General features: G+C 44.0%; 1 protein-coding gene across 1 annotated transcript in view; it reads left to right on the plus strand.

The window, feature by feature from the left end:
• Positions 1-23,820, plus strand: part of CRYBG3 (crystallin beta-gamma domain containing 3) — a 1,541,789-nt gene that overhangs the window by 1,142,251 nt on the left and 375,718 nt on the right. The window contains exon 18 of the mRNA XM_078657810.1: positions 1,540-1,679. Coding sequence (XP_078513936.1) covers positions 1,540-1,679 — 140 coding nt within the window. The remainder of the gene's footprint in view (positions 1-1,539; positions 1,680-23,820) is intronic.

Genomic DNA, 23,820 nt, shown 5'->3' on the forward strand with positions numbered 1-23,820 from the left:
TCTTTCGGAGGTTCTTCTCTTCCTTCTTTCTCTTGCCCAGCAGGGCTCTGCTCTGGGCACTATCAAGGGCTACCTTTCTGCCCTTTCAGCCTTTCTAAGGCTGCCTGATCAACCTTCTTTGTTCAAGTCCCCTATTGTATCTCGTTTTCTGAAGGGCATCACACACATGTTCCCTCCTGTTCCGTTTGTGATGCCTCAGTGGGAATTGAACCTTGTCCTTACCTTTCTGATGTGCGTTCCCTTTGAGTCACTTCACAACTGTCCTCTCCGCCTTCTTACTCTGAAGACTGCTTTCCTGGTTGCCATCACCTCTGCCAGGAGAGTGAGTGAGCTCCAGGCTCTTCGTCCAAACCCCCTTTCCTTTCTGTCCATCCGGACAAGGTTGTGTTGCGGACTAGACCCTCTTACCTGCCCAAGGTTGTCAAGGCCATCCATATCGGGCAGTCTAAAGCTCTGCGTTTCTAGTGCGGAAAAGCTGTGTCTAAGAACTGACATCAGCGCGCGGAGGCGGCGTCTAAGTACTCCGACGACGCCTACCGACGCGCAAGTGTACTGCTACGCAAAAATTTCCGGATCCAGTCTGACGTCTGGGGATATTCTAAGGTAAGGAATCTAATACTAACGACTTTTTCTTACAGATATATCGTTACCGAAGGTAAGTAACTTGTTCTCCTTAATTAAAGGTGAATACAAAATTAAGTGAGCAACTGAAATAATTTCTTAATTTATAATTAAACCCACTATGTCTGCTTTCTTTCCATACTTGTGTTTTTTATTGTGCAACTGTCCCCTACATATTTATAATATTTTGTTTTGCTCCAAGTAACACCAACACACTGCCTTATGGATACTGCAGGCCACTCAAGATAAATATAAACATATGGGCAAGATTAAACAATTAGGTAAAAGCACATTATGGTAATTAGGGTACCATATTAAGAATGCTTCTTATATATATGGAGGTTTCTAACTTCATACCACCGTTATCGAAGTTGGTTATTTAATTTGGTTATGAGATGTTTCCTGTGAGGTTAAAAAGTCTCTCTCAAAGAATCAGATGTAACACGGTGTCCGTGCCATCAATGTGTCTCTCTTAAAAAAAATCCCGATTGTAGTTTGTGGAAATTGAGTGTTTCAGTTTTCTACCTTGTGTTCTGGTAATTACCTGAGAGTCTCCAAAGGCACCTCTGTTTACACTGATTGTTACTATTTGTTGCAAATTAAATGCAAAACGTGAGGGATAACTCCATTATTTACCCATGTGATTTTTTGTGTGACAGATTTTATGCTCAGTATGAAGTTTGGTGAATTAGAAGAGACCTATATGATTCATAAATATTGTGTCTTATATTATTTGTGAACTGGCATTGATGATGTATGTTGGTAGGGGAATTTAGAATACATTGTTTGCATTTGTAATGTGCAATTAAAATAATATATTGCTGTGTTACTATATTTTAAATATTTAATTTACCATGATAAAATGTGTCCTGCTTGAATAACCTCAGGCAATTTCTAAATGTACATGTGTGCTTACAGGTTTTTGCAGAACCCTTGATCAGTCTTTTTTCTTTGGACTCGTGTGAAGGGAGAGAGCTATACTTTGAAGAAGCTGTGAATTCTGTTCTCAGCAAGGACCTTCACTTTTACACTCAATCGGTGCGGGTAAGAAGTGGACTGTAAGTACTGCCCAAGATCCATCTTTGTTACCTTATTTTAACAATTGAAATATTGTGTGTTTTTTTGCTTTAATTAAGTTCCAGAATTTGGTATGGCAAAGCAGAAAGAAGGCAGCAATGACAGTGAGTTTAGATCGCTAACTCTTAGCAGCAAATAAAAAGCTTCCCAAAATAGATTCACAACTTGAAAAAGTCTAAAACTATGATGTTGAAATCTGCACTTGTTAGGCAACCTATAAAACATCCATATTGCAATATTCTGTATATGTTTTAAAGGCACCAGTGTATCCACTAAGAATGCATTTTCTGTAACACAATGATCTAAAGGATAAAGTCCATGCCCTCTCTCTTGTATGTGTCCTTTCTGGTTGATTTATCTGTTGTGTCGAGCTTTTTCACATGATGCTTAAACCGTGCATATCTTGGATCTCTCTCTCTAGGAAGAATAGCAGATTTAATAAAACTGAATTCTTAAAGCAACTAAATATCTGTATGAATCCGGTGAAGTGCGTGTCACATTATTCGTCAGTGCACGTAGATTTAGCTTTAAGTAGACAATCAGTAATCTGTAGATAGGTCATTTTTGTGTTAAGAGAATGCAGTCAGATTTTCAAAGTATATATGACCTCTGTGAAGAATTTGTAAAAGGAAGGGGTTTGGCCCAATAGGGTAAGGGAGGGAAGGTAGGGCCTATAAACAGTAAGAAAAACTCAATATGTACCACTACAATAAGCGTAGTCTGATCATTGGACATTAAGAGCCTTTGTATAAATTTACCACTTCACTTCAGGAACATTATGTGTCGTTTAAATACGTAAAATGTGAATTTAAGTCACATATCACAACTGTTTTGTTTGTGTTTTTGCTATCTTTGTGATTTATTGCTGTTATACTTGCTTTTTTTCATTTTTTTCCATTACTGTGAATAGCTTTTTGTCATTAATGTGAATTGATTTTTTGTGATAAATGTTTGTGACAATAAGGATTTTATTGTTTAGAAGATTGTATATAATGAGATTGTCTGTTGAGTGGATTATGTGTTCTTTTTTGGAATCTAATGTAGTATGAAGAATAATTAAAACTAATCAGCCAAAATTGATGGCTAGGATAAACTCATCCATTTTCGTTTACTTCCATACATTAGTAGCTTTTTCTTAAAATATTGGAGGAGAGGGTACATATTGAGGTTTTCTTACTCTGTGAAGAATAGTACAATTCATATGACTAAATCCTCAAAGCATCTAAATAAATGTGCAAATCGATTGAAATGACGGTCACTGTTACGGGTTCGGGATGAATAGGCAATACGTGAATTTTGGTCTTCTTAGGTTTTATTTTACCAAACAATATATCAGAGCTTTTCTTTCCTCTGTTTACAATTCCTCGTGGCGACCGGCTCCTCGCGGTTCTTTTGACACAGGACTCGGCGGTTGCTGTTCGACGGCCTCTCTCGGGTGTCCGTCGAGGTGATGTCTCGTCTGGCTCCGTCGTGTCTCTCGACCCCAAACAGAAGGAGAAATACAAGGTATGAGTCGGATGTCCAGTCGAGTTACTACACTAAGGGGAAGGGAGTGAGGGAAATAACCATCTGTGCCACACGTCTAGTAAAAGTGCCGATGTGAAGGATCAGTGCTCGGGATAGGAACACAATACCAGGGAGGTGGAGATACCGGGATTATTCGAAGATCCCTCCTTTACGACTGACCCAGCCCTTAATAGTGTTGCGTACCTGGGTAAGCCATACACCTCCAGCGGGTGTATGGCTGGGCGATCCGCGGTGTCGGTGGCCTCCTGGCTTCTCTCCCTTCGCTTCGTCCTCTCCGCTTCTCGTCTCCGCTGTCTCCAACTCCGCCAAACTCCTCTCTTCTCCACGCTCTCTCTCCTCTCCGCTCCGCTCCCTCCGGGTGAATAAGCACGCCTGTGATTCGTCGTTCCGGGTATATGACGTCTCTCCGTCTTGTCGTGACTCCTCCCACTCTTGGCTCCATTCTACATTAAAGGGCCAGTGATCCGTCCCCTCTTCTTGTATACCAAAATCACTGTTGACGTTCTGTGGGGGGTATAATGAATGAGAGGTGGTATCGGACCTTTGGTTAAGCGAACTCTGTATCCACCCCTGCTGTTGTGATTGTCCCAGGTCGCTACAGTCACATTAATCTTAGGGTGGTTATTTACAAACGGAGAAACCCGTATACCCAGCTGAGACCTGGGTGATATATGGTAACATACAGCAAGGTCTCACCAGGCAGCAATTGCGCAATTAATTCATAAAGTATAACAAAATTATAAGGAAAACAACTATAGCACCAACAATTGATTCATGTGGTAATATTTTCAGAGATGAGCAACAAGAGCTTAGAAGCAGCATCAACGTTACTTAAACCTGTGCATTAAGTACACAATGAACACATACTGCTCTTGGAGGAACAGTGAGCGGCTCATGTGAAACACTTGAAAAATTGAAAAAAGGCAGCATGTGATAATTACTTTGACTGATATCAAACAGCAATTTATAGCTTTGTCAAAATCATTTCATAAACAACAAAAGAGTGTAATTCATTAAATGTGTATAAGCACGCAAAAGGAGAAAGGTGAAAAGAAACAAAACTCCTTGGATTTGCCCAGGAAGCCCTCACTCACCGCCCTGGGCGATGAAATGCTTCATTATCGGGCCCACCGGGAGAAGCCGAATGCCTCCCCGGTGTGCTTCAACGCTAGGATACTGCGGAGCTGGTTTTGTGAGAGTTGTGTGAAAAAGAAGTGTTTAAAATGTCTCGGTTGTGTCCCACATAAAAACTTTATTCAGTGGTCAACCTGACATAAATAAAAACGATGTGATGGGAAGTTACCAAGATAATTGTCTGGATATTTCCACTTAAAGTGGGGTCGACATGTTTCTGCCCTTTATGTGTGGATTACTGGGCATTCTTCAGGACCATAGGGAGTGTACCTCGGCGGTATGGACACGCTAAGGCCCACCCTCACGAATTGCTGTGCTTAAAAGTAGGCAAACAAAATGGTAGTGATTGTAACTGATATTTTAGTGATAGAGCCAAAGACCTTAAAGTCGCAGGTAGGTGGACAAAAAAACACTAAGAAAGAAAGGCATAGAAGTTGGCCCTCCACGCCAGATGCGGCGTCTAGTTGATACTCGTGTTTTAGAGATCAATGGGCCATTAAGTTGGGCCAGTCTGTGAGAAAGTACATATTAAATGACCCATCATGATCAAAAGAAAAATCTTCTCACTTGTCACTTAAAAGATCCACGCCCCATAGTGAAGTACTGGGTTTTTCAGAACCCAGCGGTGCCAGGGAACACACCCTAAGACTTCGAGTTCTTCCTGTTTCAGACTACAGAAACACAGAGTCTTCTTGGTGAAGTCAAAGATCGAATTTATTGGCTGCAGCCAGTAACAGATATCCTAGAAGTACAACACGGTGTATATTCTCAGGAGACTGCTCAAAGTTACAAAGTCAGCCAACCCTTTTTATATGAAATATTATGCTTTAGGCAAACATTCCTTATTTTACAGTTGACCATTCACATATTTTCACGACAAAGAAAAAGCAGAGTCATGATGACAAGCCCATATTTTAGTTTGTCCAGCCCACAATCAATTACCCGGCAAGGCCCAGTATTTTCATCAGATATCGATGGACCCCCAATAAAAACGGGCACCTCCTCCTCGTAAAGCAAGCCATAAAGTAAGAAACAGAGACAGGTGTGTGTAAGATTAGGCATGGTTTGTATGCGATGAAAGGTTTATGGTATGCTGTGCCTTGATTCTAATCTCGAGCGGCCACTGGGAAAGGAACTGGCCGAACAGGTTTGGCTTCAGGCAGTGGAGTCAGCTTGCCCAGGTCACACAGAAGTCAGCTAAAGGTGTACGTGTCCTTAAGACTCGTTTTTGGCCTTAGCCATTGGCCTATGTGAGGGCAATCACAAAATGGCTTCCATACACAAAATGGAACCCGAGGGTTCAGGACGGAATCTCTGATTTCAGGGTGATTTCGTGGCTCGAATACGACTAAAATACTCGTATATAGTATACTCGTTATTCTCGGTCTATTGATACTAAAATCGTCATGATACGACGATGTTTATGACACGGGTCCAGAATTTTCAGTACCACAGACCCTCCTTTTGCCCTTACATAGGCAATTAACCTATACTCACGATAATCTGAGTCCAGGTATATATTCATAAATTCATTGAGATGTTGCTGTAGCATCATCCTATTACTTCGCTCGTCCCTCGATACAGGTTTCCTCACACATGATGTAGCGCAGAGGCCACATATAGCAGGGGCACACTGTACACAAAGACAGAACAGGAAAAGAATGGCTAAGATCATCCCAATGACCATCAGAATCTTCCATCCCCAGGCGGATATCAGTTCCCAGAACCATCCCATCAACGACCAATCTCCTTCATCCACTTGAATAGATTCAGAGATCTTATGTAGTTTGGAAATGGCCTGGTATACTGTTGGAGCGTTATCTGGAATGAAAACACAGCAACTTGATTGGATCACTTTACATACCCCACCTCGGTCTGCAAGTATGACATCTAATGCAACTCTGTTCTGAAGAGTCATAAGACGATCCGACTGGAGCTCAGCAGTCAAGTTACTAAGGGCACCGGCAGTTTCAACTATGGTGGACTCGACCACCCTTGTCAATTGCCTTATGTTCCTGCTGTTAACCATAGGTCCCCAAAACGGCAGAAAACCCTTCAAGAAATCTCCCAATTCTTGTCCTGCAGTGTCTTCTTTACTGAAGACACCTCTAACTATCCTTGTCTTGTGGTAATCTGCCTCAGCTGTGTAGGTGGGAGGCAACAGGAACGAAACAAAACATGTGCCCGAGAAGTCAGGGGGCAACCATGTGTAGGCTCTATCATGACAGATGAAATAGGTACCCTTAGCTGCTAGGAACGAAGGGGAAGTCTGGGACGCAAAGACATACGTCTCATTGCAGATACTCTTCCCTAGCTGAGCTCTGGGAATCTTGCCATTACCTTGCAGACATAGATGACCCTGATGGGGTACAATCCAAATCGGGGAGGATCTTTTTGCTCGCTGGTTCTCACTCAGAGTAGCTCCATATCCGGTTACGTTCCATCCAATATATGCTAGTGTCTCATCTCTCGGGATAGTCTCATAGGAAATAGCTTCCCTAATCATATCTACTATACCCTTAACTAGAGCACTATTCTTCGGATTATCTTTCACAGAACGTAGGGGGTTGACTTCATGAGCGTAGATGAACATCGTTCTGTATGCCCACACAGAACCATTATGGCTGAATGGCAGGACCAGATAAGGGATACCTTTATCCGTAGTGTGAGGCATAAGACCACACACCCAACAGTTAGTCGTGTTTATTACTAATTGGTGTTGGTGCAGAAGCTGAACGAAGGAGTTATTAAAGAACTCTAATCTTCTAGAGGACTCATGTTCAGGCAGAGGATGAAAAGAATGCAAAGAAACAGTAGAAGGCGGTGTGGGCGGTGTAGTGGGTGCAAATATCACTCGAAAAGAGAATAAGACATATCCTATTAAAAACATCATTACACTAAACAACATGAAAATGCATAATATCAAAAAACGTTTCTTGGTCATCATTCTACAAATTTTAGCTTTATAGTTCATCTCTTTGGCAGGTCTCTCCATCTCAAAAAACTCTATCCTCTAACCGTGCTGCTCGCGGAGGTAGGGTGTTCCGTGCTAAGGAATGTGCCTGTCAGTCCAGGGAACTCCCAGGGACCAACCAGAACCGTCGACCTTGTGTCTCCGGCTTGCACATTGCAAAGACTTGGTCGCCCGCGACCCTACAGCTGAACCCGGATGGTGGTTCGAAAATCAAAAATAAAAAAGTTTCTCAGATGAGAGAGCTGCACTTTAAAAAAAAATAGCAAAGAAAAGGAATTTTTTTTTTGTCCATAGTTCTCGGCCTCAGATTATAACGGCTTTTTCCAGGTACTGTCTGGTTCTGGAACAACAGTTCAGGCTCTGTAGTGTCCAATCGAATTGACGGTGGCACAGCTTCTTGCAAAAGGTTGTCACTTTCACATTCAGAATTTGTTCCTTTTACACGTGCGTCGCTGAAAGGCAGAAAACGAGGCACAGTCTCAGTCTCAGAGTCAGCGATACCCTCCTGGACCCACCGGTCGTACGGCAGAGGCAAAGGGACCCTCTTGCAATGTACGCCATGGATCCAGTTCTTTTTTCCTTCCACTCGCACGGCTGATCTCGTTGACAAAAGAACTAGGTGGGGGCCGGTCCAACGGGGCTGATCATTCTTTGTCCGCTGGAAGTTTTTCACCAAGATCCATGAGCCAGGATCGATGGGGTGGCCTGGATCTTCAGAAGCTTGAGGCAGAGTATCGTGAACCTGTTGGTGTAAAACACGCAATTTAGCCATCAAATCATATAAGTAATCAAGCAGTACAGAGTGTTCGATCTCACTGAATTTTGTCGGTCTTGGCACTCCCCATATGTTGGCCGGATGGCCGAACACAATCTCGTAAGGACTAAGTCCCACTCGCGAATGTACAGTCATTCTTGTTGATAGGAGTGCTAAAGGTAAAGCATCGGGCCATTTTAGGCCACAGCTTGCTTGTATCTTGGCCAGTTTAAGTTTCAGTGTGCCATTGTAGCATTCTACTAGTCCAGCGGATTGGGGGTGATTTGCAGCGTGAAATTTTTGCTGGATACCTAGCCCTTCACATACTTTCTTCATCACTCGACCCACAAATTCACTCCCATTATCACTCCAGATCATTCTCGGCATTCCGAACCTAGGGAAAAATTCTTTGACAAGGGCTTTAGCTGTGGATAAGGCAGTGTTATCTTTCAGGGGATATGCTTCTACCCATCTTGAAAAGGCACAAACAACAACGAGTACGTATTTCAAATTGTTGCACCTTTCCATGTGGATGAAATCTAGCTGCAAAACCTCGAACGGATACAAGGAGGCCCAAAATGACCTGTTGGAGTTGGGGTTCCCCTACCAGGATTGTATTTCAGACACACCATGCAATTCTTGACCACACTTAGGAATTCCAGCATTTTGCCATACTGGAGCCAACAACTTACAAATCCCTTTCACACTGATATGACCCATTCCATGGGCCATTGTAACCACTGCAAGCACATACGCATCGGGTAGCAACCATCGCTGATGCTCTGACAATTCAACCCAACAACCATTCGCATCCAATTTACCCGTACTCTCTCTCCACACACTCAACTCTTTCTCTGTAGCTTCAGCTTGAATAGACTTCACACTCTCTATCGTATCTTCACACATTCCAACGTCACCAACCCATCTTGCAGGGCCTGCAACATACATTCGGCTCATCACATCCCTTGCTGTTTCTTTTGCAACTTCATCAGCAAATGCATTACCGCGACCAACGTCGTCAGTAACCTTCTTGTGTGCACTGCATTTCACAATCGCGACTTGTACTGGCAAAGTAAGTGACTCAAGAAGCTCATTCACCAACTGACCATGCTGAATCTTAGCTCCATGCGAAGTCAGAAACCCACGCTCTTTCCACAATCGTCCAAAACTATGAGCCACACCAAATGCATACTGGCTGTCAGTATATATGGTCACTTTCATTCCTTTCGACAATACACACGCTCTCGTAAGTGCAATCAATTCCGCTGCTTGAGCTGAATTATGTGGGATACGTGCAGTTTCAACAATCGTATGCAAAGTCGTAACAGCATATGCCGCAGTCGTATCGCCATTCGGAAGCTTGAAACATGAACCATCCACCCATAAGGTACCATCACACTTCACAAGAGGAGTGTCTTTAAGATCTACTCTCCCTTTCGTTTCTTCTTCTGTCCTGAGAAAACAATCATTCTGTTCAGAAACATCTGTCTCTGCTATAATTGGCAACAACGTAGCTGGATTCAGCGTGTTGCATCTCTTAATGTGCACATGGCTCGCTAAAAGTGTCAACTCGTAACCTGACAATCGAGCACTAGTTAAGTGCTGTGTCATGGTCCTGTTTAACAAAGTGTCCACTGCATGTGGAACCATCACAATCAATGTATTATTCATCACTAAACCAGCAGACTACCGAATAGTAACAGCTGCTGCCGCTGTGGTTCTCAGACAACTCTGCAACGCTTTAGCTACCGGATCCAAAGTCGATGAAAAATACGCACATGGACGCTGCTTGTCTCCAAAAGACTGTGTCAACACTGACAATGCACAACCTTCTTTCTAATGGACATACAGTGTAAAGGGCTTACTGTAGTCGGGAGTACCCAACACAGGAGCCGAACACAATGCATCACGTAATTCGGAAAAACTTTTCTGACACTCTTCAGACCACGGAAGGGGATTCGGTGTATCTTTACAGGTCAATGCTACCCAAGGTTTGGCCAGCAAAGAAAAATTTGGTATCCATTGTCTGCAATATGATGTGATACCCAAGAAAGCACGCACTTCTCTCTGTGTCATTGGCACACTCAATTTTGCAATTGCCTGAATTCTTTCTGGGGTCAGTTTCCTTCCCTCCTTCGATAAGAGATGACCTAAGTAGGTCACTTATTGTCGACAATATTGCAATTTCGAGAGAGACACCTTGTGATGCAAATCAGACAAATGACGCAACGACGACAATGTGGCTTCTTTACAAATCTCCTCAGTATCTGCAGCGACTAGCAAATCGTCGACGTACTGAATAAGGGTAGCGCCGTCAGGTAAAACAATCGTATCAAGTTGTGTTTTTAGAGCCTGACTATAGATCGACGGACTCTCACAATAGCCTTGGGGAGCGCGTTTAAACCGGAAGCTTCGGCCTCCTAAACTGAAGCCGAATATATCCCTACTCTCCTCGGCAATCGGGATGCTGAAGAAAGCATTCTTCAAGTCAATCACCGAGAACCAAGTCGCGGAAGCTGGAATCATAGTCAATAGGGCAGTGATATCAGGGACAACTGGAAATTGTGGCACAACGATTTTATTCACCTCTCTAAGATCAATCACGAATCTGTAAACAGGTGGTTGAGAAGGGTCAGTACGCTTCAAAACAGGCAGAACAGGACTATTGCAAACGTTGCCTCTTGTTTCTTCAATTACATCTTTTTCAATCAAATCATAAATGATCGCTAGTAACGCCTTTTCACCTTCAATAGAGATCTTGTATTGGGGAATGCGTGGCATTTTAACATTCGCTTTCAATGTCACAACATATGGCGGTATTTCCAAAAGACCCACGTCATTAGGACCAGTAGCCCAGAGAATATCGGGAAGAAACGACAATTCTGTCGGAAGTTTATCCTATGGCAAATACATTGAGGAGACCACTTTCTTACCCAGTGTAAGTTGTTCTCCCGAAGGAGAACAATACAATGTTGCATACAATCTTTTCAACAGATCCAATCCTAACAAGTTTTCACCACAACCTGTCGTCAGAATAAGGGGTGCTTCGAATTCACAAGGTCCAACAGAAAGGGACATAGGATTAGAAATCGGGTTCCTAACCGGGGCGCCAGAAAAACCTACTGAAACATTCATCTCGCCAGACAAAGGTTCGCCAGGGAGTTTAGAGTGCATAATAGAACTCTTTGTAGCACCAGTATCCAACAGAAAAGGCTCTGACACACCTGATGTAATCACTTCAACATAAGGTCCACTCTGATCTACTGGAACTGAAACAACTCTCTCTCTTTGTCTATGGCTGTCCTAGCAATCATTACCTTCCATATTCTCATCTTCTGCATAGTAGTCATCAGCATAGTACTGAGTCGTCCTTCCAGACGCGTTATTCTGCTGATCATAACTATTCATTGAATTCTGAGGCGGAAAGGGTCGCGCGTTCTGGGGGAAATTTCCACGTCCTTTACCTCTAGGTGCTTGTTGAACACCTCGACCTCTTGCACCAGAAGCACCATTCATACGTTGTAACAAAATAGGACAACTATACTTGAAATGACCCTCTTCCTTACAATATGAACACTGATTAGGGCCTACAGGAACACGTTGTTGAGGATACTCGAACCTTTGCGAGTTCCTCTGAAATTGCTGAGGCTGCTGATAATCACGCTGACCACCATGTGGCGGATACGCCTGTTGTAAAAGAACCTTCGTTTTTAACTCTTTAGTTTCCTTGTCTGCTCTATCCTTCTCATCCTTATCCCTATTTTCATAGTACTGTGCAGTAGCCAATATCTGTGCTGAGGAAGAAACGGCCCAAGAACTCTCTGAATCTTTCAATTTCTTACACAACTCGGGAAGCAAATTGTGCACAAACTTGTCAACGAACAACCGTTGACCACCTTCTGTACTCATATCTTGACCACTGTGGTCGATAAACGTTTCTTCAAACCTGGTGAAGAAATCAGACACTGTCTCCTCTTTCTTCTGCTTACATGCAGATAATTTGTCCCAATTCACACGCATCGCAGGCATTAAAGTCTTCATGTAAGTAACGATCTTACCAGGGAGTTCTGCTACTAAAGGCTCGGGTTTAGCACCACCAACTTGTCGGCCATCTGCAGCACTAATATTAGCCCATGAGTCACCTAATTCTTGCGCATGATCTGTATGGCGAATCAATCCCCACAAAGGCTGTGGAACAACATTCCCAAACAACATATCAATATCGGCTAAATTCATAATGCATGAGTCTGCAGTCTGTTATAGTTCCTTGTAATACCCTGCAGGATTTTTACGGGGGTCAGGTAATGTCTGCTTAAGAGCCAAAACTTCAGCACGTTTCCATGGAACATGTACCCAAACACGCTGAAAATGAGCCGGTACAGCATCAATGTTAAGACCAGCGTCAGCCTGAACTGCTTCTTTCCACACCGGAGGGACTTCTCTCATTGGATACTGTCTCACCTTCTTCTTAGCAGAGGAATCAGACTCAAACAACGACCGAGAAATACCCTCACTCCTAAACGATAATAATGTCGCAACTGCTTTCTTAACATCGGAACCCACAATCGTTCCCTTCGCGAACTCGAACCGTACACGGCACAAATCAGGCGGATTGGATTCCAAATCATTGTCCTCCAATTCCTCACAAAGAAAAGCACACATGTTCTCAAAAACATATCTCTGCTTCGGTGCTTCCCATTGATGGAAGACATCCATAACAGACTCTAGCTCATATCTTGTAGGGTCAGTGACCCATTTATGCGCCAAATAATCCAATGTTTCCCGCTCCCTAGAGTCGGGCAGTTGACTGCGCAACTGTTTGCGCGTTGAAACAGGGGTCATACTTGCTGCTCCAAAGAAAGGAGATAGAAGAGTAGTAACAGTATTAGTCATTCTTTGTCGAACAGAGGGAGAAGTCGACAAAAGAACAGGAGGAAAAACAGAGTGAGGCAAGGTAGATGCAGATGCAGACGCAGAGGCAGTATCAGGAGGAATACCAGAAAAGGTAGTCGATATAGTAGACAAAGTCGTAGGAAGTAAAGGCAGAGCAGATAGCAAAGTTGGCGGCCCTTGAGGAGGCTGCACCATATGAGTAGGAGCCAACTGAAGAGCAGCTGGTGGCTGTGGAAGAACCTGAGGTACAACAACCGGGGGTTGCACAACTAAAGGTTGCGGAGGTGCTGTGCTGTAGCACTCTGCGCATAAGGGGGTGGCGAACTTAACAAATGTGACATTAGAGGATCTTTTTCAAGTTCTTTTGCTGCATCTTGCTGAAGAGGCGGCAAAACTGGATAGCATTTATCGATCGCCATTTTACGTTGCCTGTGCAACTGCTCACTTGCCTGTTCTTCTTCGTTATCTTTAAACTGCATAGCAGCTTGCATTATCGAGATACCCTTTTCTCTCTTAATTCTCTTCGCTAATTTAATTTCCTTCTGTTTGGCCATACGCCATAGGCGGAAAGAGTCAAACATCGCCGGCCGGGCTTTCTTCTTAAAAAGTCTAACCTCTAGATTATCTAAAATCTCCGTGTCAAAGCTACCATATTGGGGCCATTGTAGAACACCATCTTTCCTGCTGTATCGGACCCATACTTCATTATACAATAATAATCCACATTTGTAAAGCGCACAATCACCCGTAAGGGTCTCTAGGCGCTGGGGGCCGTCGGGAAGATTAAGCAAGCTATTGCCCAGAGTCACATGGTGCTGGGCTAACCTGCCGCCGGAGCCGAGGATCGAACCCTGATCCCCAGATTCCAGCGTCAGCCGCCCTGGCCGCGGCGCCACACCTCTCCCGGGAGAGGTGTGGCGCCGCGGCCAGGGTGACTGACGCTGGAATCTGGGGATCACGGTTCGATCTCCGGCTGCAGATTAGCCCAGCACCATGTGACTCTGGGCAATAGCTCGCTTAATCTTCCCGACGGCCCCCAGCGCCTAGAGACCCTTACGGGTGATTGTGCGCTTTACAAATGTGGACTTTACTTTACTTTATATGTAATGGGGCCCACGCCATGCTTTACGTAAAGTTCATAGGTTGGAGTTCCAATCGGAGGAACCGGACACGAGTCCTCCAATCGGGAACCCCTATTACAACCAAGACAAAACAAATTTCCAAGTCTGCTAAAACCAGGCATCTTCGCTCTCTAGTCTAGCTTCAAACTTCAAAGGATTATCGAATACGATAGTCTCGTGAATACACGAGTCCCTCTGCTTTGGTACTTGCAAGTTCCAAATCAAAGATCCCAAGGGGATACCCAAACTAAGAACCAAACTAAGGACTGGGAGACGCTCCACTCATACTTAACTGAGGTATCGATGACGTCACCAGAAGACTCGTCTATCGTTTCGCTCTACCAATCATCAAAGGGTCCAAAACAGGGCGATAGGCAGGACAGCAGTCCTTCGTAGCCGTCGGGAAGCGGGGAACCTCGCAGCAAAGACTTTCGGACCACGACGACATACAGGGGTCGATGAAGTAGTTGGCCTTCCTCCAGAAGTTCACACGAACCTCCTCACGAACCTCTGGCTTGGACCGGTACCGCTGAAATCGCCCCACGTTGGGCGCAAACTGAAGTACTGGGTTTTTCAGAACCCAGCGGTGCCAGGGAACACACCCTAAGACTTCGAGTTCTTCCTGTTTCAGACTACAGAAACACAGAGTCTTCTTGGTGAAGTCAAAGATCGAATTTATTGGCTGCAGCCAGTAACAGATATCCTAGAAGTACAACACAGTGTATATTCTCAGGAGACTGCTCAAAGTTACAAAGTCAGCCAACCCTTTTTATACGAAATATTATGCTTTAGGCAAACATTCCTTATTTTACAGTTGACCATTCACATATTTTCACGACAAAGAAAAAGCAGAGTCATGATGACAAGCCCATATTTCAGTTTGTCCAGCCCACAATCAATTACCCGGCAAGGCCCAGTATTTTCATCAGATATCGATGGACCCCCAATAAAAACGGGCACCTCCTCCTCGTAAAGCAAGCCATAAAGTAAGAAACAGAGACAGGTGTGTGTAAGATTAGGCATGGTTTGTATGCGATGAAAGGTTTATGGTATGCTGTGCCTTGATTCTAATCTCGAGCGGCCACTGGGAAAGGAACTGGCCGAACAGGTTTGGCTTCAGGCAGTGGAGTCAGCTTGCCCAGGTCACACAGAAGTCAGCTAAAGGTGTAGGTGTCCTTAAGACTCGTTTTTGGCCTTAGTCATCGGCCTATGTGAGGGCAATCACAAAATGGCTTCCATGCACAAAATGGAACCCGAGGGTTCAGGACGGAATCTCTGATTTCAGGGTGATTTCGTGGCTCGAATACGACAAAAATACTCGTATATAGTATACTCGTCATTCTCGGTCTATTGATACTAAAATCGTCATGATACGACGATGTTTATGACACGGGTCCAGAATTTTCAGTACCACAATAGGTCTCGGGAGGGGGGTGGAGGCGAAAATGGCACACCCTGAGGGGAATTAAAGCAACAAAGGGATTGGTAATAACAGGCAAAACAGGGATGCCCAAGGAATCGAGGATTACTTATCTGAAGGTTTTAGTGGAGCAAACTCACGCCCGCGACGCCTAGCACCTGCTTGGTACCTGCGAGACTCCTCTTACCGGACCTCGTGGATGGAGACAGGCGGGGGTAGCGATGTTGATATAGTGTGGTACACAGGATACACCCGGAAGCGGAGTGCGAACAGGGGCATGGCTAAGGAGGCGTGTCCGCTACGGTCTTGGTCTCGAAGTGAGAATGAGGATTGAAGCGCATATGCGCGAGCAAACAAATGGAAGGGGGCGTGGTAAGACGCGTTCCCTAGGTAGCCGCTTTATTGACAAGTGGAAACTTTATCCACCTCTAGAGCCCTACGGGAGCAAGTCCAGTGTATCCAAGGGGTGCCGAAGCAAATAATCGGCAAAGACTTGCGGGAAAAATAAATAAGCTGCTTGCGCAGTTGAGGCCGAAGTGTGTCCTCGGCAGGCACTGGTTTGGGTAATTACTCACGGGCACTGCTGCATTAGCAACAAACTGTATAAAGGAATTACTAGGGCAGGAGGGGTGCTAAGATATGTTCACTGAGAGCTGGCACTTGGTTGCTCAGTTCGAGGAACAATAAGAGCTCAGGACCAGCGAGCTAGTAGATCACTAGAAATGGAGCTAACCAAAACGGACAGATTTGGGAACAGTTCGGTATCAAGTGAGTACTAGATGGTTATTCTGGTATGTATAGTCCGGAACAAAAGAAAAGGAAAAGAAAAGAAAAGAAAAAAAAGGCTCAGGACCAACAAACTAGTTGATCAGTATAATTTAGAGCTAGGCAAAATGGGCAAATGTGGGTTGGATACCACTCGTGTACAGGATAGTTACTCCGGTTTGCACAGTCAAGGAGAACTATTAACGTTTAAGTATAGATGACCAAGGGATGCCATTGTTAAGGCCATCCAGATGTGTCCCTAGTCTGTACACCCTGCGTTGTTCCTTATCAAAGAGGGCATTGTTGACATTTCTCCCTGGGTTTACTTGTTCAATGATTGTCCATTGCAGATCATTGTGTGTGTGATTTTGGTGCAAAAAATGTTCGCTCATTTTGGTGGTTATTTTGCGACATCTGATGTTGCTGCGGTGCTCGCATATTCGCTGTTTTAATTTGCGCGTCGTCATACCTACATATCTTTTCAGACAGGGGCATGTAATTAAATAGACAACGTTTGAAGAATTACAATTAGTGTGCGCTCTCTGGGTCCATTGTTTCCCTGGTGCCAAGTTCAAGTGATTGGTCTGTCTTGTCAGTTGGCACACGCTACAATTAGAGCATGGGTAGTGACCCGTTATGGGTGGGAGACCCCACACACTGGGTATTGATCTCACAGTTGGTGTGTTTATAGGTTCAATTTTGGGGCGTGTGTGAACCAGGGAGTCCCTCAAGCTTCTCCCTTTCTTAAAGGAAAACAGGGGTCTTTCCCAGGTTATCTTACTGCTAGTAATGATATTCCAATGCTTGTTTATTGATTTTTTTCATAGCGTCAGACAGGCTGCTATATGTGGTGACGCACGTGAGCGGGGGATCCTTCTGTTCTTTGAGGTTGTTTTCAAGGAGTGCTTCACGAGGCTGGTTCCTAGCACGTTTATTGCCTTTGTCTAGAATATGTGAAGGGTAGCCTCTTGATTTGAGTTTCATGGTTAGGTCTGTTGCTTGTTCTCTGTATTCTTTGATGTCACTACAATTCCTCCTGATCCTCAGGTATTGGCTGTAGGGGAGGTCTTCCCTGAGAGGTCTCGGGTGGAAACTTGAAAATTCCAGTAAGTTATTTTTAGCAGTCGGCTTCTAATGAGTTCTGGTGGTTAATGTTGTGCCTTTCACTGAGATGACTAAGTCTAGAAAGACTACTTCTTCTTTACTGTGACAATGTGTGAATTTCAAATTTGGGTCTAGGGTATTGAGCCAGCTGAAGACGTTTTCTAATAGGGAATCCTCGCCCTTCCAGATCAGGAGGACGTCGTCTATGTACCTCCTCCATAGTACTATGGAGGAGGAGAAGCAGTTGTTAGCTGGGAGGATGTGTTTAGATTCAAAATCATGCACATACAATCCCGCCACACTTGGAGCGAAAGTACTGCCCATGAATCTCCCTGTGCTTTGTAAGTATAGTTGCCCCTTGTACTCAAAATAATTCTCTTTGAGCGCTATGGTGGCGCATTGGAGAATAACGTTTTTCTGTGTTCTGTACTCCCAGGTCACAGAGTCTAATGCTGTTTCTAGGACCCTGATGGTGTCATCTTGAGGGATACTAGTATATAGACGTTCTATGTCTAGTGTAGCAAGGGTGATGGACCCTTCATCAAAGGTGAAGTCTTGTAAGAGTTGGAGTACACGTTTGGTATCCTTGAGGTAAGTAGCAGTATTTTGTATTATGGGTTTGAGAAAGTGGTCACAGAACATTGATAGAGGTTCTAAGAGTGACCCAATCCCCGAAACGATAGGTCTTCCAGGTGGTGGTGTGACGTTTTTATGAGTTTTAGGCAGGGTGTAAAGTATGGTATTTTATTCTCCTCTGTCGTCAAAAAAGCAGCCTCTTGCCTGGAGATATGGTCATTTTCTTCCGCTTCCTTGACCAAGTCATGGATGCATGATTTGAGTTCTGGGCTAGGGTCTATTGTGAGTGGGGTGTAGTTAGTCTTATTGTCCAGAATAGTCATACACGCTTTGTCATAGTCGCTGGTATTCTGAATGACAATACCACCCCCTTTGTCTGCTGGTTTTATAGTGATGTCATTGCAGTTCTGTAGTTCTTGGAGAGATTGATATTCTAAGGCAGTGAAGTTCTTAAAGGTTTTAGGTGTTTTCAAAGCTTCCATATCATTGAAGACTGCTTGCTCAAATGCTGTTATCCCTGCTGGTATGCTATAGGGTGGTGGTACAAAGGTAGTTTTTACTCTGAGGTTGGTATCCCCTCTGAGTGTTTCATTCTCTGGTATTTCTTTTGATTCAAAAAAGGATTTCAGTTTGAGCTTCCTGAAGAATTCGGAGAGCTCGCAGTGGAACTTGAATTTGTCAGGTCTTTCAGTAGGCACAAAGCCTAGGCCTTTCTCTATGACCTTGATTTCTACTGGGTTTAGCACCTTACTAGACAGATTTGTGATCAGACTCCCTGGGCACTTGTGCCTGGAGTTGGTGTCTTGCTGCGGGTATGGTTCCCCACTGGGTCCTCCGCTTCCCACGTGACTTGGTTGTTTCCTTTTCTCCTTCCTCTGTCAAAATCATGTCATAAATCAGAATCTGTGAGTCTGTGTTTCGACCTTCATTGTTCAGAGGTCATCATCAGGACAAATAATGCAAATGAAATAATGATTGCTGCCTGAAGGGTAAAAAAAAGGACAGGGATTTAAAAGAAGGACCAGATTAAAACAGTGACGTAAAATATAAAAAAAGGCCAATTGGTGGTACCTGATAGTAATCCAGGAATCTAGGTTAAGGAAAGAAGGAGAAGAAGAAGGCTGAGGTTAATCTGAATCTGAAAGGGAACGTTAATTAGTTTCAATATTTAGCCCTCAGATCTCCAAAGCAGAGGATTACACTTGTGTGCTATAGCAGAATTGGATTTTAGATGCTCCACACTACTCTGATATATACAGAACGTAAGTGTAATCATATGGCCATGGAAAGCACTGTAAATATTTACTGAAAAAGTCAACAGTTTTGAGCTATGTATGTGCCCAGAGACACACCAAATGTTCATGTGCGCACTTAAAGTGGGTAACACACATGCACTTTCCTAAACAGAGCAACATATCCATGATCCCCATGCACACACTATTAGATCGATGTGCATTTATGCCTACAGACCAACAAACCATAGAGACCAACGGACATACGGCCATTACGGCCCACAGACCTAAAATTTCCAATGCACACAGCCCTACAAGAAACATGCTTACGCACCTTCAGACCAACATGCCTCATGTACATAGATTGACCACTACAGCACACAGACCAACATATATACAAGCACCCATGCTCACAGCGGCTCACACAAACACACACACAGACACTAAGACCCACAAATGGTTCCACACAAAACACTAGCTGGAGAGCCGAACAGCAGGCACACAGAGAGCCAGAGGCAGTGCAGGGTGACATATAAAAAAACAGACAACTGGACAGAAGGGTAGATGCACAAACGCTATTTTACAAAGTATTGTACATGGTAAGTATAATATCCATCATTCTCCCGCTTTCTCACTTTTCGGTCTTGCATATTTTGACATCAAACTTTGACAGCAAGTAATTAGAACTTTTATATAGACACTGATTCCTCCTTTAAGGTTTAAGCATAGATCAGGCATAGGTCATTCGTTTTCATACAAAAAGGGGGAGGGGGGACAAGGAGCTGTATCTAGGTCCATTGACTCGTGCTCATGAAACTAGAATCATAGCCTGTGGGAGTCCTTTCAGACTGAAAGTAGAGTAAGAGGTAGAAAGGTATAGTTGTTCTCAAATAATAGTGCTTGGGGACAGTGTGTCCTTGTCTTGGTGCCCTCACAAACCCCGAAGGATGCCATGCTTTCTCATCTGGCAGTGCTCCTCGTCGGGCCGGCGGCGCTGCAGTTCCCTACGAGTCCCCCGAAGGGTCACTTTTTCAGAGATCTTTTGGGTGAAGAAGCTGTAAGGGTGAGTACAAGTATGTGTGGCAGTGATGTCCTAATGTGAGATTAAATGAAGGCAGGAGGGGTGACTAGTGAAATTTAATAGATAATGGCCCAACAAGGGTATGATACTTGTCTAGCTACTGAGGTCCATTATCACCCTCAAGCAGCACAACCTTTTGTTTTTTTACTGGTGACAGAGGGGCCATTATCTATTAAATTTCACTAGTCATCCCTCCAGCAATCTTGTAATCTCACTTAAGGACATCACTGCCACACATACTTGCACTCATCCTTACGGCTTCTTCCCCAAAAGATCCCTGAAAAAGTGACCCTTCGGGAGACCCTATGAGGAGCACCGCCCGATGAATAAGCATGACATCTTTCGGGGTGTGTGAGGGCAGCAAGACAAGGACACACTGTCCCCAAGCAGTATTATTTGAGAACGTCTTTACCTTTCTACCTCTTACTCTACTTTCCGTCTGAGAGGAACTGTGACTCCCACGGGCTACGCCATTAGTTTTCACAATCACTTGTTTATACATTTCTAGTGTCCATTGACTAGTGAACCTGGAGTGTTCATTGTTCACAATGTCAACCGAGAATGAATGACTTTGCGGTGCTTCTAGAAAGTCAAAAATATCCTAACATTAGCATGGGAACTGACACGTTTTTCTTTTTAGTCTACATCCCTTATAATATGGCTCCAACACTGATTTTATATAACCTTGGTGAGAACTCATCTGGTGTTCCTATCAGGGCGAAGAGACATTAAAGGACATGAAGGGGCACACTTCCAAATTGAGTGGAATATTGTAGCGTTGAAACACCTGGTGGCTGCATCCAAGAATGCAATTCAGAGGTACAAAGATGAGTCACAGAGATTTTAATCCTGTGCATTCACACTCCTAGCCCCTCTGGAGACCAAATGGAGTTCTTGGAATACGAAGCCAAGGCGACAAAGATTTACTCCTTAGGACTGCCCATGCCAGTTGCCAACAGAAATCTAAAAGCGGAGGTGCAAAACTTTTTATGTAATCTGTTGATGAAGGGCAGCAGAGACTACTCTAATACCGGTTCTGGGAATCTCACAGCTTCCCACTAATGATTAAGTGTGTAAGAATTCTAACTTGGGTACCATGCTGGCAGAGTAAACTAACTCATGGCCATATGACCTAGAGACTTGAGCCATGGCAAAGGAAAAACTATGCCTGTGAGCAGCTCCAAGATTCATATCGTCCCGGATCTAAGAGCGAACCCTGCAGCAAGAATGAGGGTCCATGATCGTAAAAGAACACTTCTGTTGACAAACTTTAAGATAGTGTGTGATTCTCTCTTCTAGAAGATAGCTACCCCACCAGGCAGAGCAGGAGGCAGTCAGTGATTTATGGTGGATGGAAAAGCACTTTGAGGTGTGCTGCATAGGAAGTGTATCTAAAAAACCTCCACACAAGGAGTAGTATACTTAACTAGGGGCACGGATGAATGAAGGTCAAACTGAATCCTGTTCTTGGCGAATTCATGAATAGCTTTACTGGACAATGAAAATATACAAAATCAGCATGCACGCAATATAAAAAGTTACTTATATTGTCTCATTTATATAGCTCCATATGCTCCTGACATGGTTGCAAAGCTCTCTGATTTGCAGTGGGATCCTGGGCACGCTACCGGAGTGTATGGTTGAGTATGGTGTTAGTTGTAGCATGTGGTGAAGGAATTGGGTGAGGTGTTTGAGGACTGGAGAAATACTCTAAACATGATGCAGCAGTGTAACAGCCCATAATCATGAAGTTTTAGGAAAGATGTGAGAAGAAGACATTTTGCGCTGAGGATATGTACCATATATACATGTGGAAAAGTCTAGGTTTTTATTGCTCTGCTCAAATTCTAGTTGGTTGCGTATGATTCTTATTCTCGCTGATAGATGCTAGAGAATTCTAGGTGTTTTATGTGTTAACTGAGATGGGGTACGAAATTTGTTGAAGGCTGGTACAAATGGAAGAGAGACCAGCCTGAATTTAAGTAGTCTTGCTTGGTGGTAGGTCTGTTTTTTTGCTGTAGGAATTGAGGCCCTAAGCCTTGAGTGGAACAGTAATCTATGCTTATAGTTTTGAAGATGATATATTGTGCTATGTGCTCCTCTGCCACCCAGCTCTATATGTATAAAGGGGCGGCCATCTTGTAACTGCTTACAAGTGCACCTCGTCCATCCCATTTTTATTCTGGCGGATTCCAGGCTCACTTTTGAACTCCGCTCTCTAGAATGACCCAACTTCTGTGTCTCCCTCGCTGGCTGAAAGAGGGTTCCACCTGGACACTTTATCGCCACTGGTAGTGATTAATATGGTGTGGCTTCCATTTCGCTAAGATCTGCGTCCCTGCAACGAGATACAATCCAACAGCAGGTGATCAAACTCCTATCTTGTTAATTTGGGCTGGAGGCCACTTATGCTTCCCTACATCTTAGCCTACTCTGACCTCCTCTGTCTCTCACAATCATGGATACCACCTCACAGGGTTCACTTGATGCCAAGCTTGAGCCCTTGGTCCTCAATGCATTTACAATTAAATACCTGCCTAACCTATCAAAAATGCATCCAAATGCCTCAAACACAAAATTCTCAAATTGTAACCAGAAACCCTAATCTCTGATCCCTACTTCTGCTTTAAAAAGTTCTACAATTAGTAATCTCATCTTTTACTCGAAAAGAAGAGCTAAATGGAGAAAAGCACACCACTCGCTACTCTTGATCACTTCCTCCAAAGACATTTGCACATGGACTAAGACTTTTGGTAGGCTCCTCACCCATTTTCAAAGCTGATGCTACCTTCACCATATATAACAATGGGATATCCTCATCCGAACTGCTTTCCGTCATCTAGGTACTTTTGAGGAAACGTTTCACATCATCAAGAAGTTCATAACTAACCGCGATCTTGACACTTCAAATAGGTGGCTTAGCCCCGCATCTCTCTCAAAGCTCCCCCAAGTGATCTCGTTACCTAGCCCCTCCCACCTCCACCCCCTCAATACCTTCTCTTCAAGCAGCTAACACTTTCCCATCTCCTCCCCTCTGCCAGCAGGATCTCATTCTCACATGATTATCAATTATTTTACCCAGCACACTAATCTTGACAGTCCTAGCCATGGCTCTCCCTCTCCCACTACACATATGTTATGTTTGTATTTGGTTTTGTTTTTAAACAGACCTAATTGAGTTTTAAACAACCCTTCCATAAGGCACATCAAAGTTACAAATTACGTTAATTTCTCGAGTATTCATCCACGAACTTCAGTTTACACATATGTTATGTTATTAAAATGTATAAAGCGCGCGAATACCAAATGGTGTCATGACACTAGCAGGCCTGGGCATGCTGAGAACCTCTATTGGTCAAATACCCAGGTTTTGAGAGCCTTCCTGAAGGCTATAAGAGAAGGGAGATTTCTGATGAAAAAGGGGAGGTCATTCCAGAGCTTCGCAGCCCCCATTGTGAAACTCCTGCCACCCCGGTTGGACTTACAAAACCTGGGGTTGGGGGGAGCACCAGTTTTGACCCTTCCGAACAGAGGTATCTAT

This window comes from Lissotriton helveticus, chromosome 8 (assembly GCF_964261635.1).
Source record: "Lissotriton helveticus chromosome 8, aLisHel1.1, whole genome shotgun sequence".
NCBI lineage: Eukaryota > Metazoa > Chordata > Amphibia > Caudata > Salamandridae > Lissotriton > Lissotriton helveticus.